This window comes from Myotis yumanensis, unplaced genomic scaffold, assembly GCF_028538775.1.
Source record: "Myotis yumanensis isolate MYYU_CA2020_CCGP unplaced genomic scaffold, mMyoYum1.0.hap1 SCAF_9, whole genome shotgun sequence".
NCBI classification, from domain to species: domain Eukaryota; kingdom Metazoa; phylum Chordata; class Mammalia; order Chiroptera; family Vespertilionidae; genus Myotis; species Myotis yumanensis.
This window is the reverse complement of record NW_027223760.1, coordinates 25177935-25197900: the sequence shown is the minus strand read 5'-3', so window position 1 is coordinate 25197900 and position 19966 is coordinate 25177935. Positions and strand designations below refer to the sequence as shown.

Here is a 19966-nt window from a genome sequence, read left to right as displayed (position 1 = left end):
TTTGATCACTGCTCCTGAAACCACACCCAAACCTGGACTGCTCTGCCAGAGCTCCTGCCACTGGCAGTGCCAGATCCAGATGCCCTGGGGCACTTGGACACAGCTCAGGAATCGGGCAGAGGTGGGAAGAGCCGTTCCTTGGCTTATCAGCAAGGGGTGATGGCTTCCTCTTGGTGCTTGCCAAATCACCATGCTTCTTCCCTCCAGATAATCCCAGTGACGGGCCCCCGGGAAGGGGGCACCAAGGTCACCATCCGAGGAGAGAACCTGGGCCTGGAATTCCGGGACATCGCCTCCTACGTCAAGGTGGCCGGCGTGGAGTGCAGCCCCTTGGTGGATGGCTACATCCCTGCTGAACAGTAAGTGGACGTGACCTGAGACACAGACAGGTACTGGAGGGGAGGGAAGATAAGCCAACAAGAAGGGGTCTTAAAGCTTATGGAGGTAAAAGGAGAATGCCCTTAACATTCTAGGGTGCTGAGGTGGGACTCCCACACCTGGACCAGCCAGATGCCATATTAGGGGAAGTGTAGAAAGGGGGAAAGGCTGGGAGAAAAGTGATGGTTACCTCCTTGGGCTGTGGGGGTGAGTAGGAGTGAGTTAGAGCAAAGTTAAAATCTACAAGAGAAGTATGAGTTCAATTGCTTACCCCAACTCCCTCTGCTGTCCCTAACTCCCCATGCATGTCCATACCGGGAATCTTGTGCTACCCTGTATGTAGACAGAAATGAAACTCCACACTCCCTTGCAGGGCTGTGGGTACTTTGGGTAGTTAGTTTCTCTTTTCAAAATCTGCTGGTCCACTGAGAGGGTCATTCAACAACCTACCTGGCCTCTAACCTACCTGGTGGAGGAGGTTTGCAAGTCACATATTGCCTTGTAAATAAGTAAACACAATTTTCCAGCACAGCAAACCTAACCATGAAATCTTACCAGCACAATAGAATCCATTTATGCCATCTTTGCTGCCCCTCCAGAGTGAAACCTTGCCACCTGTCCCATGGACATAAGTTGCTGACTCTTTGCAAGGCCTCCCTGAGCTAGGTCAGTGCCCTCTGTGGTTCTGCTTACTGGATCCTGCCCGGATTCATTGGTTCTGGAACCATCAGTACCACCACCCTCAGTTCCTCCTGAGTTCTATCTGGTCTTCCGAAGGTGCTCAGAGTAGATCAGATTATTGAAGGTTTCATACTTAGAAGCACTCACCTCCCTGGTCCATCATCATTTATTTATCTGAAGATCATTTTGTGGGTCTTTCAACTTTCTGACTTCTTGCTAGGACAAAATTGGCTGCTACCATATAGTGAGATTTGAGGAACTTTGAAATCTCACTACTTGGGACCTGACATTAAAAATATTATAAAGCCCTGGTTGGTTTGCTCAGTGGTTAGAATGTCAGCCCATAGACCAAATCAATGTGTCTCTCTCATGTGGGTGTTTTTCTCTCTCTCTCTCTCTCCTCCCCCCACTTCCTCCCTCCCTTCTTTCCACTCTCTCTAAAAATCAATGGAAAAAATATCCTCAGGTGAGGATTTAAAATTTTTTTTAATATACTAAAGCCACACTATTGAAGTATTATGGTACTAGTTAGATCAGTAGAATCAGATAAACACCCAGAAAAATAATCCTGATGTATAAATATGTAGTATGTAATAAAAGTGACATTTCAAATCTGCAAGGTAAGGAAAGATCATTCAGTAAGTGGTGCTGGTTAACTCCCTGAAAAAAAATCAGATCTTTACTTCACTGTATAATCTAAAATAAATTCCAGACAGATTAAAAAGTTAAGTGTAAAAATGAAACTGTGAAAGGATTACAAGAAAACACAGGTGAGAATTTATCTAATTTCAAGAAAAGAAAGCTGTTCTAAGTATAACTGCAAAAGAAAAATTATAAAGGGAAAGATAAGAAGATTTGAGTAATAAAACTTAAAGCTTGTGCCTCAAAAATCATTGTAAGCAGAATAAAAATATGAATGATAGACTGGGTATATGTTTATACCCTATTACAGGTAAGAGATGGTTTTATAAATAAAAATAAAAGAGGTTTTACAAATAAAAGGCAAATATCACAAAAGTGAGCAAAGAGCATCCAAAAGTCATATAAAAATGTTTAACATCAGTAGTAATCAATGAAATGCAAATTAAAACTAGGAACAATGTTTGAAAGCCAATGCCCAGAGCAGATGAGAGGCATGACAAATAGCATATTCCTACGTTCTTGTCAGGAGGGTAGATTGGGATGAACTTTCTGAAAAGCAGTTTGGAAATGTTAGTCAGAAGTCTTTAGCCTGGCCATATTACTTCTGGACCTTTCCCTTCATAACCAGAATGCACAAATATTTATTTGCATAAATGCTTATTTTGGCCTTATTTATAATAGTAAAAATTTAGAGGCATTTGTGTGTTTGACAATAGGAAATTAATCAACTCAATAAACTCTTTTATATGCATAAGACAGTCAACTACAGAGCCATTAAGTCTAATGCTGTGGGAGAATCATGATCAGGAGTACACTCGAGGTCTATTAAGGGAGAACACAGGTTACCAAGCAGAATGTAGAGTTTCTAATTAATTTTATGAAAGAAAATCAAATTGGAAACATGTTCACAGACATGTGGACAGTGAATATTCCTGGGTGAGGCAGTTGGGGGGTGGGTGTATGTATGGCAAGTGCTTTTATGTACTTTCTATTTTTGACACTGAACAAGTATTGATTATGTTACCTTCACAGAAGGGCGTATATTTTTGCTGGACTCTCACCCAGAAGTTCTTTCTAAAAGAAGCACAGAACCCAGGAGCTATAAAGTGAAAGAAAAAGCAATGGACCACATAGCCACGTTTAAACTTTAGGCTTTTGGGTGGCAAAAGACATCATAAACAAAATTAAAGCAGAGGTGACCAACGGGGAGAAGAGAATGTAAAATTTACTACAGACAAAAGTTAATGCTCCCAGCTCAGCAGCTCCTACAGAAGGGCAATCTATTCTCAAAATGAAGAGAGGGCTTCAGACAAGTCAAAGGAAAGACTATGCAAGATTAAAACACCCACGCATGTATTAAAACACACATGCATGTATGAAAACATGGGCACCTTCACTAGTAAGCAGGGAAATGGATGATGGTACAGTCACAGTGTGAAACACTGTGAAGCTGTCCAGGGCAGAGTTGTGTGAACAGTGACATGAATGAAGTCCATGCTGTATTGTTGAGTCAAAAGACAGGTTAGAACAGTGGATAATTAGGTCTCACTTTTATATTTTAAATCATGTATATGTTTCTTTATATATATATATATATATATATATATATATATATATATATATATATATATCAGGTCTAGTAAAAGGCCTGGGAGACTATATATATATACCAAACTTGTAGAGAGGTTAGGAATGAAAAAAGGGACACTACTTTTTTATTGCCACACTTCTGTACTATCTCATTCTCAAAATTCTCAAAGGGCATGAACAAATTTTGCAATTAAAACAATAAAAATTTATAAAAAGGGGGAAATGTATGACTCCCCCCAACCACAACATGCATGTCTGTTGGCCTGCCAGGCCCCCGGCTGGAACCGGGAGCAGAAAGCCCTTGGTGAGGCAGGCCATGAGTTCCTACAAGGACCTGAAAACCTTAGGTCTACTCCATGGCTCCTGTCTGGCTTGCTGTGGGTCCTTGGCTAAGTCACTGTACCTTTCTGGTCCTGCCAGCTCTATCCACTAAGCCACTTGGCTAAAATTCACAGTAACTCATAATTGAGTGGACAATTCATGAATTAGGAACTAAGTGTTGGGTCAGAACCCTCCCCTAGGCTCCCCGCTTTACAGAGGGCCTCCAGGGGACCCCTGAAGATCATGTTTCCTCATTCCCTGAGGACCCAGCAGGAGCCCCTGAAGGAAGGAACCTGGGGTGTCTTTCACCTCCTCCCCTGCTCATCCCCGAGATCCTACTGCAGAGAATGGGCCAGGGGTCACGGCTGGGAGTCCTGCGACTGTCCTGTGACCCCCTCTCCTCCCTGCAGGATCGTCTGTGAGATGGGGGAGGCCAAGCCCAGCCAGCACGCCGGCTTCGTGGAAATCTGTGTGGCCGTGTGTCGGCCCGAGTTCATGGCCCGGTCCTCTCAGCTCTACTACTTCATGGTGAGTCTTGGCCACCTGCGTCTGGCCAAGCACAGGCCACAGACCTCATTACCGTGATCACTGGCCCGTCTAGACCTCTGTGGGCAAACCCAGGCAGCACCGGGGAAGATGCTCTGGCCCCACCCCAGAACCCCCTGCTGAGGGGCAGTGTGGCATGGAAGGTGAGAGTGTGGTCCTGCATCAGGACTCCTGGTATGTGAGCACTGTCCCTGCCACTTACTGGGTGAACCTGGGCAGGTTGCTTAACCTTTCTGTGCCTCGATGTCTTCATTTCTAAAACAGAATGACAATAGTATCTACCCCAAGGTACAGTTGTGAAAATGACATAAAGTAGATGTACCACTTCCAGTATCAATTCCTTTATGATTTCTGCATTTGCTGCCGGGGCTCCTGTGCCCTGCCCTGTACACTGGCACCCGGCACTTCCATCCCACCATCCTCACCCGTCCTAGCTTCCCCACTCACCAGCATCCCTGTCCCGTGACTTCCCCAACCCACCTCGTTATCCCACGTCTCACCTACACCCCGCTCTGCCTTCCTCTTCCCACACCATTACCTTTCCCACTCCCACATCCCTTACCCCTCCTCTCCCTCCTGTAGCCTTCACCCAGCCCTCCCCTCCCTCCAGCCTGGACTCTCCCTGGCCCTGCACAGCTGCCTGGCCAGCGCCTGGCCGTCCTGGGTGAGAGGTTCTGTGATGACAGGGATGCTGGAGAGCTGAACACAGCTCTTGCCACAAATGCCCATCACTTTCCAACCTGTTTGACCACCCAGTTAACTGCTCAGGTTAATGACAGCTGTGAGGGTATAATTTCCTCATGATGTGGAGCTGCTTTGGGAAGCTGGAAACCTGAGGAATGAATTTTATGTCTGAGCATTAAATGGCCTAAAATTTGTCATGGGGACCCAATGTCCTCCCTCCCTCCCTCCCTTCCTTCCTTCCTCCCTCCCTCCCTCCCTGTCCTTCTTTCTCCTTCATCTACCTTCCTCCTCTTCTTCTTTCTCCATTCAACTGACAACTGTTTATCACCCTGTACAATACCTCTCACAAGGTATTTATTTGAGAGATGCTTGCTTAGTTGATTGAATTTTTTTATAATGATAATAATTTGGTGGCCCTGGTCTGTGATGAACCAACTCTCACACAGCCCCTCCCGGGGAGTCCCGCAGTCTGTGGATGAGCTGAGACGGAGGACTTGTGTGTACATATGAACGGGAGGGGGCCACCTCGGAGGACTGGGCCCTGCTCTGTGCTCCCCCCGCTCTGCTCTAAAAACCAGCTGCCCTGTGAACAGCCGGCTATCACTAAACACACATGGAAGCTCAGGGAGAAGTACATGCATGTAATGATCCAGTGGGGGTGCAGTTTCACCTGTTTGTTTCAGGTTTGAACCCCACCTTCTGAAAGGATTTGAGGGAATTTCAAGTTAAAACCAACACACTTTGAGACAAGTGATAAATATACATATGTTCATATAGAAAGTATACACATATGTTGCATATTATATATATACTAGAGGCCCGGTGCACAAAAATTTGTGCACTCGGGGCCGGGAGGGGGGGGGGGGCCCCAGCCCGGCCTGTGCCCTCTCAAAGTCTGGGACCCCTCTCGAAGTCTGGGACCCCTCGGGAGATAACGACCTGCTGGCTTAGGCCTGCTCCCCGGTGGCAGAGGGCAGGCCCAATTCCTAAGTGCAGCCTCTGGTCAGGCTCAGAGCAGGGCCGATTGGGGAGTTGGGGCGCTGCCCCGTCATGCACAGAGCAGGGCGGATCGGGAGGTTGCAATGCCACCCTCAGTCACGCTCAGGGTAGGGCCAATTGGGGGGTTGGAGCACCACCCCCTGTCACACTCAAGGCAGGGTCGATGGGGAGGTTGCGGCGCCACCCCCTGTCACGCACAGAGCAGGGCCCATCAGGGAGTTGGGGTGCTGTCCCCTGTCACGCACAGAGCAGGGCCAATCAGGGGTGTTGGGGCTCCATACCCTGTCAAAGTCAGAGCAGGGTTGATCAGGGGGTTGAGGAGCTCCCCACTGTCACTCACAGAGTAGGGCCGATAGGGGAGTTGGGGCACCGCCCCCTGTCACACACAGAGCAGGGCGGATCAGGGGGTTGGGGCGCTGCACCCTGTCACACTCAGGGCAGGGCCAATGGGGAGGTTATGGCTCTACCCTGTCACACACAGAGCAAGGCCCGTGGAGGGGGGTTGGGGCGCCACCCTCTATCACCCACAGAGCAGGGCCGATCAAGGGGTTGGTGCGCCGCCACTGTCACACTCGGGGCAGGGCCGATGGAGAGGTTATGGCTCTACCCTGTCACACACAGAGCAGGGCCCGTGGGGGGGGGGGGGGCGGGTTGGGGCGCCGCACCCTGTCAAACACAGAGCTGCAGGGCAATCAGGGGATTGGGGAGCTCCCCCCTCTCAGGCACAGAGCAGGGCAGATAGGGAGGTTGTGACCCTGCCCCCTGTCACACACAGAGCCACAGGGTGATCAGGGGTTTGGGCGATGCCCCCTGTCATGCTGATCCCGGTGCCGGGAGGCCTTGCTGCTCCGCTGATCCTGGTGCCGGGAGGCATATTACCCTTTTACTATATAGAATAGAGGCCTGGTGCACGGGTGGGGGCCGGCTGGTTTGCCCTGAAGGGTGTCCTGGATCAGGGTGGGGGTCCCCACTGGGGTGCCTGGCCAGTCTGGGTGAGGGGCTGAGGGCTGTTTTCCCGAAGCAAGTGACTGAAGCTTCCAACCGCTCCTTGTTTTCTTTTTCTTTTTTTTTTATTCTGGGCCAGCTTTAGCTCTGAGGCCTCACCGCTGAAAACACCGATACAATGTTGCTAAAGCCCGGCTGACTGAAAGCCGGTTTCTGGGCTTTTGTTTAGCTTCTTATTTGCAACATAGTAGATAGTTGCTTAGAGTTGCAACTTAGAGGCCGGAAAGTGAGGCGGGGAACGTTGGAGTCCTCCTTCACTGCAGCAAGCAAGCCTCATGTTCGCTTCCAGCTGCCTGGCTGCCGGCCGCCATCTTGGCTGACAGTTAATTTGCATATACTCACTGATTAGCCAATGAAAAGGGTAGCGGTCGTACGCTAATTACCATGTTTCTCTTTTATTAGTGTAGATATATATATGATATATGGAAATATGTGCTATTCCATCAGAGTTGAGATAATGAGAGGGAGAGAGAGATTGAGACAGGGAGGCAGAGACAACCTCAGCAGGTATTGGGGGTATGGCCCGGCACCCCAGCTTTGGGCGTGAGGTCTGGCTCTGAAGTGAGCTGGCAGCGTGGTGCAGGGAGGCCGCTGCTGCATGGCCACAGCAAGCACTGGGCTGGCTTGGCTGCCCCACACAGTTCTCGCCCCGCGGTCCCCTGGAGTGACGAGGTTCACAGTGCCAGGACCAGCACTACCTCACTAAGCAGCTGCGTCCTTTGGGCCTTGGTTTCCCCTGCCCTGCCTCCAGCCAGGCCTCCACCTCTGTGACCAGCCCAAAGGCCCCTGCCCCTGAACGTCCTGCCATCGCCTCCCATGGCCCACCCAGGCATCAGCTCCACAGAGAAGGTGTCACCCCCACTTGCCCATTTCTGCCCGAGGCCTGTCACCCAGGCCCACAATGTGGATTGTGACCCGCTTCCTCTCCTGCTCCATCACCATGTCCTGGAGTCTCACTTCCCCGTTCCGCACACCACCACAAGGGCCTCCTTAAGTCCTTGCCTCTGTCTGAACCCCTTCTACTCCACCCACCCTGGCGGAGTACCATTTTCAGTACATCAGCCCCGCCTCATGAAGCGCCCAGGTGCCCACTGCCTCTCGCTATCTCCCATGTTCCTTGGTCGGGCCGCCCGGCCAGCCAACACTAACTGCTCCAGGCTTTGTGTGGCTGGACTCCCTGGCCTGCTCCGTCTGCTCCCCTGCATGGCTCTAAGCCACAGCCTCCCATTCCTCCTGCTCATGACCCAGTCCTCATCCCTCTCCTGGGCGGGTGCCCTGCTCCCTGGGACCTGGCGTCCACCTGCACTGGCCTCAGTGTTGCCCGCTGGGGCCCTGCCCCTCTCGCAGCCCAGACAGTCTTTGCAGATGAAGCCCAGGCTGTCAATTTCTTTGCCAGCTGCCGAGGTGCTTTATGCAAAAGGCTCTGGAGCCCCCAAGTTAAATCACACCCTGCAGCTGGGCAGAGAGCTGCCCAGGAGACTCGCTGCAGCTGGGCTGAGGACCCCTGGCCTAGGCGTAGTGTTTATTGAGTAGCCGCCACGTGCCTGCTCATATCTGCTTTCGGGCTCAATTCTCATAACATCTCTGTGATGGATACTCCAGAGCCCCTTCTGCTCCCAGGGAGGGTCAGTCTTGCCTGCTTGATGGCTCCTACCTGGAGCAGGACGCGGCTGGATGGCAGATATTAAGACGAGGCTCCGTGGAAAGAGCCCGTGGAAAGGCAGCATCTGCACAAGGCAGAACAGTTTTCTGTGTGGCTCCTGAGTAGTGGGAGGCTGTCCCTGGGATAAGGGATGACAAGGAATGCCCCAGAAGGTGGGAGCAGAGGGAGGGGGAGAGGAGGGGTGATGGGGGGAGGACAGGTTGGCAGGAAGGCCGGTCAGGAGGGAGGAGAGTTGCTGCCAGCAGGTAAACGCATTGGCCCAGTGGGTCCCTGGGACTTGAACATTTGTGTCGCTTTTCTATTGAGGGGCGTCTCTGAAGAACTGCCCTGTGCTACATGTTCCCTGGGGAAGACTTTCAAGGAGGAGGAATGGTGTAGGGATCTGTCTCCTCCCCAGACCCCACCTTGTATTTAAGGGCCCAATAGTTGGGGCCTCCCCACAGAGCTTCTGGGGTTCAGAGAGGGAACGAGGGGCAGAGGGCCCATTAATCTCACCAGGAAGTTAGGAAGGGACAGAATGGCCCTCATGCTCTCTGGCACCACAGGGCATCTTGTAGGTGGAACAGCCTGGGCCCCACAGGAAGCCCGTAGCTCCTCTGGAGACTGGATTCCGCCAGGAGGCCCCTTCCCAGGGCCGAGGCAGGGGTCAAGTTCAGGTCTCCCTCAGTTTCCCTCCACAAATCAGGCCAGACTTGGTGACACATGTGGCCATGTCACAGGTTCAGTCTCTAGAGATCTCCCTGGAAAGAGTGCTTTTCCCTTCCCCTGACCTCCCGCTTGGGAGCCCAGTGAAGAGGTGACAAGTAAGGTAGGACTGATTCCCCTGCAAGCCTACCTACGGGTGAAATGTCTATGGAGCCTGTCTTGAATGAATAAGAGCTTCTCACAACTTTAAAACACAGACATCTGCATATGCATCTCTATGCTTTCCTCTCCCTGCTCCCCCCTTCCTGCAAAAGCCAGCAGGGTTACTCACTTCTACCCCTTCCAAGTCCCCCCCCACCACCACCACCACCACACACACACACAGGCTGCCAGGGAGCCTGTTCTCCCTTCATCCCATCTATCCTAACTTCCCTGGTTTTGATTATATCTCTAAGCATCCACCAACCCTCCTTGCCTTGCAGCCGCTGGGTGAGTACGCATGTGCTATACACACACACACACACACACACACACACACACACACAGTCACAGTCAGTGGGACCTCCTGTTACAGACAATGGGGACAAAGAAACCATTTGTGAGAGGTGACACGGAGTTATGGAACCAGAAAACATCAGGCACCTTTGAGATAACCACTGTTTGACCCAGCTCCCTGATACTGTGATCAGAGAGGGTAAGTGACTTGTTCTGAGCCAAACAGCATGATCCAGGCAGAACGGAGAAAGGAAAACTCTTTCCACATGTCACTGCCCCCCTGCCCAGCTCTCCGGCTGAGCCAGTGGCAGAGGCAAAATAAAGCGTTCCTGGGCTTGGTGGGTGCCGTGGGGATGCCAGGCCCAGGACCTGCAGGGACTGGTGAGCAGAGCGCTGGGTCGGACATGGAGTGCAGCGGTCAGCCTGCGCCCCTGCGTGTGTGACCTGAGCTTTGACTTGGGCATCACGTTCCAGGCCCGGAGCTGTAGGCTTCTCTTCTCTGGTTATGGATCCAGGCCTGTCTGTGGGGAGGCCGCCTGCCAGCTCCTCCGAGGGAGCGAGGGAGCGGAGTGGGTTCAAGTTTTGGTGCAGAATTCTTTGAGAGGGCAGGGAGTGGGGGCCCAGGGAGAAGGAAATCTTCATTTAAATGCAGATACAGGCTTCTCACCTGGGACTGAAGAAAGTTTTTCCATTAAAATGCTAATGAAAGAACACATTGCAACTCCAAATCCTCAGCCACCACCAGTCCCCTTGCCAATTGGACTCCATCACTGACCAGTCTTTGCACCCCCCCTCTCACCCCTCCCCACACACCTCCTTTCCCTGGGGCCCTCAGATCCCATTGCTCTGGCCCTGGGCACTTTGGGCTGAGTCTGAGAGGTCTGTGGAAGGGGCAGATCACCTTCTGAAAGCAAATGAGCTTGGAGACCGGAGCGGGGGTGGAGAACTGGAGCTCTGGAATCATCAGACAGGTCTCAGTTGTGCCACCTTTCAGCTGTGGGACCTTGGAAACTATCCCTAACATCTCTGAATCGCTTCTGTAAGATGGGTAATAATACACATCTTGTAGGATTGACTGAGTGATCAAATTATTTATATGTATTTAATATAGTTAATTATTTATAGATATGAAACTATAAAGCCTGCCACTTAAAAAAATCAGTACATAGCAGCTATTATTAATAGTATTACTATTATTAATATTGAGATGCAAACTCCAGGAGCCAGATGTTGCTTGTCCACACAAACCTAAAAAAACTGTGCAGGCTCTCTGGGAGGCCACCCTGTATGGATTCCAGAAGGTGGCCCGGGGCGTGGGAGCTGCCTCAGGCCTGCGCAGAGCCTCCGCGGCCCGTCCCAGTTGTGTCTCAGGCCAGATCCTCTCCTACACAGACGCTGACTCTCTCAGACCTGAAGCCCAGCCAGGGGCCCAGGTCCGGAGGCACCCAGGTGACCATCACCGGCACCAACCTGAACGCGGGCAGCAATGTGGTGGTGCTGTTCGGGAAGCAGCCCTGCCTCTTCCACAGGTAAGCGCAGGGCAGACTTGGGGTGCGCAGCCGGGCAGCAGGCTTCCTCAGGCTAACCTCTGGAATGGCCGCCACCTCCCTGGAAAGTGGTGCTCCCTTCGGGACAGGGCTTTCTGGGCACACCTAGCTGTGGGTGTTTGGCTCAGTCTGCCAGCCACCCTACCCCTGGATAGGCCCTTGTGCTGTTGCCCACCATTTCACCTTGGTGCCCCATACTGCCCCCTGGCAGAACCCTGGGGTTCCAAAGGACACGATTTGGAATCTAGAGTCCCTTCCCTGGGGTTAGCTTCTCATGGGCTGCTACAGAGCCTGCGGGGACTGCTGAGAGCTGACAGGGGCAGCTACCCCAGCTCACTCCACTGTGTCTCCAAAGGCAGCCCGTTTTCTCTCCCCTGGTCCCACCATCCAGTCCCAGAAGGGCCTGCCTTTCGTGAGCCAGCAACCTGGGGGACAGGGAGGCGGGAGGTGTGTCTAGTGAAGGACTCTATGAGATGTGGCAGCGGGCCGGCTCCCCGTTGGAGAGAGGTTCTGCAGAGAGAGGTTTTCCCAGGATGGAGCTATGCCCAGGGCCCTGCCCGTCCTGGACAGACCTGGCCAGGCCTTGATGAGCGATGTTAACGAAAAGCGCATTGTGACACTTGTTGGCCTGGTGAAGCCAGTTCACTGAGGACTGTTGGAGCAGGTGTCAAGCTGTCACAACAGAGGAGAGAGATGGGGCTCAGCTCCCCACACAGCAGAGACAGCTGGACATTTACACCCAACGGCAGGGGGAGGATGATCCTTACTAAACCAACGTAACAGGATTCTTGCTGAAGGCTAGCCAGGGTGATCAGATATCAGGGGTGAAGGATGAGAAATTTGATCAGATAGATAGCAAGGGTTGGGGGATTCTTGCTAAACTGACTTAGCAGGACTCTTGCCAAGAGTGGGGTTAGGCAGGCAGGGTAGAAGGCAAGGCCCAAGGACGAGGCCTAGGCAGAAAGAGGGCTCAGGAGAGCCTGTCTTTGTCAGTTGTTCCCAGAGGTTTATGTCTGAATCAGGGCTCACCATTGCCTCTGAGGAGCCTGACAAATGGGTCTGGAGGTGAGAGGGTGCTGACCTGGGACCACCTCCCTTCCTGGACCCCAGGAGCCCAGCTCCATGTTTTCCCTCCCTCCAGGCGCTCTTCATCCTACATCGTCTGCAACACCACGTCCTCAGAGGAGGTGCTGGCGATGGAAGTGACGGTGCAGGTGGACAGGGCCAAGATCCACCAGGACCTGGTCTTCCAGTACATGGAGGACCCCACCATCGTGCGGATTGAGCCGGAGTGGAGCATCGTCAGGTAGGTGCTGCCCAACCTCGCTTTCCTTCCTCGACTCTCAAACGCCAAAGAGAGTTCTGAGGACCGAGTCCTGCTTTGGGGACTGATGAACTGGAGTTGGCTCCCTCCTTCCCCTGAGGGCACCTCTATGTAGGACCTGGTGGCCAGGCTCTGACCAACAAGACTCCACGGCCTCTCATTTGAGGATGGGTGGTGCACCTGGAGGCCATGTTCCCATCTCACAGTGACTGTCCGGGGGAGGTGTCAGTCCTACTCCTTAAACCTCGCTTCTGGCAAATATGGACAGTGATTCAAATCCTGCCGAGGAGCGCGGGAGGAGGAGTAAGGTCCGACCCAGCTTCTTCTTGGCCTGCTCTGGAAGGCAAGCACACCCCGACCTCCAGGGTTTGGTGAGGAGGTCTATCCTCTGCTTCTGTGGCCTCCTGTGTCTCAGCACCTATGACCTCTAGTTGCCCGCTGGCTTTGCCCTTCCCTCTGCTGCACACTCCCCCAGGGCAGGGACCTGGTCTTGATCCCCTCGCTTTCCCCGTGCTCCGCAGGAGCACACAGAACATGTTTCTTAGACGAGGGAGCCAGGCACGATGCTGCTACAGAAAGACCCTCCAGTGCAGTCTCTTGCTCAGCCAGTCACAAGCTGACTTGGATCGGTTGCATCATTTCCCAGGGTCTCCACCTCTTGCGTGACTCACCTGGGACTTTGGAAAACCCCAGGACCTGGGTCCCTTTCAGTCCTGGCTTGGTGGCGCCTGGAGTGGGGGTTCGCACCACAGGAAGGAACCTCTGGCAGGCAGCATGAGTCTGCTTTGCCAGGCTCTGCAAGAGGGCATCCCGACAGCAAGGCCCCTGGTGATAGTGGGGAAATGGCTGTACCAGGGGCCACGTGGGGAATGGAACAGGGCTTGGGTCAGAAGGAGTGAGCTCAGCCCAGCTCCACTGCTTACCACCAGGTGACCCTAGGAGTCACTTAGCCTCCTTCTGAGGGCGGCTGAGAGGATTAAGGGGTGCAGATGCACAGCATGCTGCCTGGCTCAGCTCCCTCTTCCTCCCTGGCCCTCGGTCCTCGACCCTCCCACTGTCTGCCGGGGGCCAGGGGGGAGTGGAGGGCATGAAGATGTGGTCTCCACAAGCTGAGGCAGGAGCCAGAGACCAGTTCAGTCCAGAGAACAATTCTTGAAACCAGGAGTTAGCAAACTCCAGCATGGCAGCCAAATCTGGCTGTCCATCTGCTTTTGAAATAAAGTTTTATTGGAACACAGCCATGCTCATTTGTATATGTTTTGTCTATAGCTGCTTTCTCACCACAACAACAGAGCTGAGGAACTGTGGCAGACCACACGCCTGGGAAGCCGGCAGTATTTAGTCTCTGGCCCTTTACGGAAAGAGTTTGCCACCCCCAGCCTTACACCCAAGGAAAGGCAGCATTTCTGATATGGGACTTGGTTGTCCTCATCAGTTTACTCTCTAAGGACCAAACCTAATGAGTTTTAGCCATGATCTTAAAGCCCATGAAGCCAAAAGGCACGGAGAAGGGACATGGCCTGTAAAAAGCGACTCCAGGGTTTGCCCCCGGGGCCTGGTGAGTTAGGAAGTGGGCATAGCCCCCTGTGCCTAAGACAAACTCTGCAACTCCCTGAGGAATTCTCAGCCTGGTTTAACTCAGTGCTTCCTCCTGTCACCGTCACCGAAACAGGTGCCATCCTTCCTGCTGTCATCAACGGGGGTGGAGCATGTTCCAGCGGCTCCAGGGTTTTGCTGCAGTTGAAGCCCACACTGGGGTGGGCTCTGCAGACTTCCTCCCTCTGCATTGCTTCCATCCTGGGCTACTGAGGAGCAGTGATGGGGGACATTGGATGAATGTGTTTTGAATTAATTGAGAAGATCAGGAGATGGCTGGATATCAGAAGCTCAAACACTGCCCTGGGTTTCATGGGAATCTTCCTGCACACGTGTGTGTGTGTGTGTGTGTGTGTGTGTGTGTGTGCAGCCGTGTGTGTGAGTGAGTGTTGGGGAGGCAGGTGGAGGCGAGAGAAAGGGGGTGAAGAAACTGGGAGAGTAAAGGAGGGCAGGAGGCTAGAAGGTAGAAATGAATGGTGTCCAGGATTCTGTACCCACCACGCTTATAACTACTCAACCGTTGTAGGTAGTAGGATTCTTCTTGAAGATACTCCCTTGGTTGTGGGAAAGCTGATTCCTCCCTTTCCTGTGAATTGTCCCCAAAGAAGATAGCCCCTCTCTCCCATGTCAGCTTCTTAGCCACCCCAAAAGGAGGACACTGGCACCCAAGCTGCCTTTGAAAAGCCACACAAAATGAACCTCCTGACCGCCCATCCTCCTCCTCCAGTGGACACCCGGGTGTGGGAGACTGAGTCCAGAGCATGTCACCTTTGCATTCTGAGAGGGGGCTCCTGCCTTCCCCAGGTCTAAGCCGGCTGCAGCCTCTGCAGTGGAAATTGGTGGTATGGTTGCCCTGGGAAGGAGGCTGTGCTCAGGCCCTGGAGGGTCTGGTGGGGACGGTCTGGTCCACTAGGCCGAGGGCACTGTGAAAAATTTTCTGAGACTGGTGAAAGCTGGAGGAGGAGACCGCAGGGGCTGCAGACGAGCAGCTGGCCGGAGGCTGGAGGCCTCGGGGAGCCAAGAGGTCCGAGTGGCAGACCCGGCCTCCACAGGGTGTCCACGCTCCGAATGAGCTCAGCGCAGGATGGCCACGGACATCTGGCCATCACTGTCTTTGCCTTGGCTGCCGAGAGCTCCTCCTCATTATTATGCAGTCAGCTCGTCAGCCTTGTCCCCATGAACGTTGTCATGCCGACTGGCTACCGTTGTCTTTAATGTCGAAGCGCAGCCGGAGTGGTCATATCATAGTCGTCTCTCAGTGCCATTGCTGCTCCTGTCCCTGTGCTCACACCCTCCTTCTCTCTTCCCGGGCAGTGGGAACACACCCATCACCGTGTGGGGGACTCACCTGAACCTCATCCAGAACCCCCAGATCCGTGCCAAGCACGGAGGGAAGGAGCACATCAATGTGAGTCTGGGGTTGGCAGGGGTCACGGGGGCTGTCCACCCAGCATGTCATGTCCCTACAGGGTGTGGGGCTCCCCGAGGACTCAGAGAGGCCCACCCCGGACACTGATAACCCATTTTGTGTGATGCCCCTGAGCAGGATGAGGGCATTTTCACACCTTGGGGTACAGGCAGGGAGGGCCAATGGCTTCTAGGGTGTATGGAGCTTTATACGCGTTCTCCTCTAGCCTTCTGACCCCCAGTTCTGCTCCTTAGCTTAGAAATGCCCTAGTCACTGCCATACTCGCCACGGGCAACGTGGAGCGAGGTGCCAGCTGCAGAACATATTCCCTGAGCGCCTAGGCTGTGTGTTCCTGGCTGCAAAGGATTCTGACTCAGGCATAACTGTCCGCATGGCAGCATCGCAGGTGGCCCGGTGGGTGCGGGCGGCCGCGTGCGCGCGTGCGTGCAGATGTGCGGCTGAGTCTCCCTGCCTGCTCCTCCGCAGCTCTGTGAGGTTCTGAACGCCACCGAGATGACCTGCCAGGCTCCGGCCCTCGCTCTGGGGCCCGACCACCAGTCTGACCTGACCGAGCGGCCCGAGGAGTTCGGCTTCATCCTGGACAACGTCCAGTCCCTGCTCATCCTCAACAAGACCAATTTCACCTACTATCCCAATCCCGTGTTCGAGGCCTTTGGTCCCTCGGGAATCCTGGAGCTCAAGCCTGGTACCCCCATCATCCTGAAGGTAGACTGAGGCCGGGGGTTGGGGGTGGGAAGAAAGGCGGCTGCTGCCCAGGAGAGAGGCCAGAAGCCTCGGACTCCTGCCAAATTTTGTGACTGGAGTCCCTCGCTCAGACTGTTATAGCTCAGAGTATGCAAATACTCTCTCTGAGTTTGTGCTGAGTGGCTCACCCCCCTTACAGGCCATGGAGACCTGGTCAGGGCAGCCAGACCCACACTGGCCATCGGACTCCCGAGCTTTGTCAGATGCTGGGAGGTCAAAGGTTCAGACTGATTCCTCCTGTGCAGCCTTTTGAGAATCACAACATAGGGTTTCTTTGGAGTGTGGATATCGACCTTTCATTTTAACTGCTATGGCAATTTGAATCCACCAGGAGTGACTGACAACGGCTCTGGGTTGAGAAGGATTCTGAGGCTGCATTTGGGATAAGCTGAAAAGAGTGTCTTGATTATTGCTGTCCCACTGAGAAAGGGGGGATGGTTGTGTACGGGCCACGGTTTCTGTGGAGTTACTGGGGAAGGTGGCCTCTCCATCAGCTCACCAGCAGGTTGGAAACTCCGGCGGGAGGACAGGCAGCCAGCAGTGGCTGTGGCCCTGACTCTGAGGTGGGAACTGGGTTTCCTGTCCATCCAGGGCAAGAACCTGATCCCCCCCGTAGCTGGGGGCAACGTGAAGCTGAACTACACCGTGCTGGTCGGGGAGAAGCCATGTGCGGTGACGGTGTCCGATGTGCAGCTGCTCTGCGAGTCGCCCAACCTCATCGGCAGGCACAAAGTGATGGTGAGGCTGCGGGCCCTGTGGGCCGCCCAGCTCTGCCCTGGGCCCCCAGGCATCCTGGGAGGGGAACTTGGCCGGTTTCAACTTTCCTCCAACCTCCCCACACCCTATTCCTGCCCTGTCTTTCTTCAGACTTCTTTTTCCTATACTGTCATTCCTTCCATACTGGCTGGAGCCACGATGAGAGCAATGCAAGTCACTTTAAATAATGCGCTAAATCACTCCTTATGAGCAGGAAACACTTCCAGAAAAGGACCCTTGTTGGCCTGGGGAGGTCCCCGATATCACGTCTGTGCCGCAGTCACCCGTCCTTACAATGGGATGAGTGACGTGAGCCAGTCATTGATGTCATCATGTCACACTATTTAGATCCCAGTTGTGTGCCATTTCCTTTGAAGATGCCTGTGTTGTCTCCTGGATAAGAGGATGAATTTTCCCGCTGTAGGGGTGCCATGCTAGCTATGCAGACCCCCTCACCCAGCCCCAAATGCCCTCTCGGCTGTTTTCACAACCAAAGATGCTGCTGCTCCCCGGAGCCATTTCCCTCGTGCCACCCTGATCACCAGTGCACCGGTGACTCGGGGCTGGGCCCTAGGATGCTCTGTCCCCACGCCCAGCTCCATCTCGTCCACTCTGCCCCCAGGCCCGCGTCGGCGGCATGGAGTACTCCCCGGGAATGGTGTACATCGCCCCAGACAGCCCGCTCAGCTTGCCCGCCATCGTGAGCATCGCCGTGGCGGGTGGCCTCCTCATCATCTTCATCGTGGCCGTGCTCATCGCCTACAAACGCAAGTCCCGCGAAAGCGACCTCACACTGAAGCGGCTGCAGATGCAAATGGACAACCTGGAGTCCCGCGTGGCCCTGGAGTGCAAAGAAGGTACTGAGTGGCCAGGTGGCTGCGGCTCCACACTGGAGGCTGGGTGGGCATGCGCATGCATGTGTGTGCGTGTGTACATGGGTGGCTCACACATAATCGGTGGGCTGGGCAGCAGTGGGCAGTGCTGGGGACTGGGTGCCCACCTGCAGAACTTGATCGATGAGCCTGTGCCCAGACCAATCCCATATCCTAGCCAGTCCCCCCAGGGCAAGGCCAGCTAAGCTAAAGCCTCCTGTCCCTCTTCCTCAAGATGTCCCCTGCCTTTTCCCCCAAGTCAAACTGGGATCATTTCAAATCCCACTGGAGCAGTTTCCAGGCCAGAATCCTGGCCCGTGGGTTTTGTGCTCCCCGCTCGGGGGGCCTTGATGGAACACATTCCAGCAATCTTCAGCTGTCTTCCTAAAGGAAGGTCGGGCTGCGGGGCTGACCTGAGACTTAGAAGGAAGAGTGTTTCACAGCTTGTATTTTAAAAAGTTACCAACGCGCCATGAACTGAATCCAGCTGCACTAAATCTCAGAAGGAAAATAAGGAGTCAGACTCTTGTCACCCCTAGGATATCATTCTGTGAGTCACCCGGGAGGGGGGAGTGGCTCCTTGCTGTAGGTTTATACACGGAAGTAAATTCGGCCTCTGCCTGGGGCTCTCTGATGGGAGGAGGGTCCACTCCATCCCCTCTCTACATCCTTTTGCTGTCAACGCACATCCGCCTTGTGGGACTGTTAATTACTGCCTTTTATTATATTTACGCTGCTTAATTTTTTTCTCCGCAATGTACTCTTTCCTCTAATTAGGAGTAGTGATTAGAATCTCTTTTATGTGTGGCAGGCGTGAGGCTTTGAGTGTTGGAGGCACTTGGTGACTTGAAGAGAAGCTGCAGACTGATAAAAAGCCAGGTCCCTCCCGCTCCTCCTCACCAGATGAGCACCCCAACTGGGAGGGGCTATGAGGGCAGGGTGAAGCCAGGTTCCTCTCTGAGAATGTTCCAGAGGAGGAGGAATTAGCATCAGACAGGGAGGCCAGCTGAGCATCAGCGGGGGTGCTAGGAGAGCCCTAGCCTCTGCTCAGGGGAGAGCCATCCCATGTGGGCAGGGAGAGAGGACTAGAGCAGCATGGAGGGTTTGCCTGAAGTACTTTCCAGGGGTGCCCAGGGCTGATTCTGGAATCTTTGCAAGGCAGGTTGGGTCCAGGAAGGTGACTTCCTGAAGACTTGGCAATGAGCTAGGACATCACCTGCATACACACTTCTGACAGTGAGCCAGGACAGCACCTACACACACACTCAGAAGAGGCTTGGCCTGGGCCCGTCACAGGCCTTATCTTCTGATATAACACACACACACACACACACACACTGACATATGCACTCAGATGACCACTGATGCACTCTCACCCATACACTCAAGCACACACACTCACACTCATGCTCATGTGTGCATTTCCATGTACTCCCACAAGTGCACATGCATGTTCTTCACTCAGGACATACATGAGTGTTCATCGGGACTTTGGTGACAATACTTGCCAAAAAGGCTCACTGACTCCCTTTCACAGCCACATGTGAACACACATTGCTGTCAGTTTTGCTTGGATGCATTAGGGTTGCTCTGCTTCAGAGTCACTTCTCTTGACAAGGACCCCCTGTGTCCATGTGACCAGAGCAGAGGTGCAGGAAGAGAGCAGCACAGGAGCCACTCCATGGTCCCAGTGGCATCCCCGTTGTTTGTCAGACAGGAAGCATTGGTGTCCTCACGCCCCAAACCTCAAGCTCCACAGGCCTGCAGTCAGCTTGGCAGGAGGCGGTGGGTTCCAGGACCTGGGGCAGCGTGTTGTGTTCCCGGGGTCACCAGAGCCCACTGGACACAGGGCTTGCTTTTCCAGGGCAGGGCTTGTGAATCTCTTCCAAGTCCATCAAGTAGTTTCGCCTATTCTTGTGTTTGTATAAACAGAAAGAAATATTGTTTAGTCAACATCCACTGGCCGTTCTTCTTTGTTAGCATGTGTTAATCCATTCTGGAGTATGCACACACGTGTACATGCGTAATTACATGTGTATTTGTGTGTGC

General features: G+C 53.5%; 1 protein-coding gene across 2 annotated transcripts in view; it reads left to right on the top strand.

Moving 5' to 3' along the window:
- PLXNA4 (plexin A4) overlaps positions 1-19966 on the top strand; it is a 413941-nt gene that overhangs the window by 345308 nt on the left and 48667 nt on the right. Inside the window, exons 13-20 of one of the 2 annotated variants that reach the window (XM_070423914.1) lie at positions 208-359; positions 4023-4140; positions 11042-11178; positions 12338-12502; positions 15431-15524; positions 16011-16250; positions 16881-17027; positions 17668-17902. In XM_070423914.1, the coding sequence (XP_070280015.1) occupies positions 208-359; positions 4023-4140; positions 11042-11178; positions 12338-12502; positions 15431-15524; positions 16011-16250; positions 16881-17027; positions 17668-17902 (1288 nt within the window). Of the gene's footprint in view, positions 1-207; positions 360-4022; positions 4141-11041; positions 11179-12337; positions 12503-13041; positions 13670-15430; positions 15525-16010; positions 16251-16880; positions 17028-17667; positions 17903-19966 lie in introns of those variants that run through there. The other variant, XM_070423915.1, reaches the window with a different exon arrangement.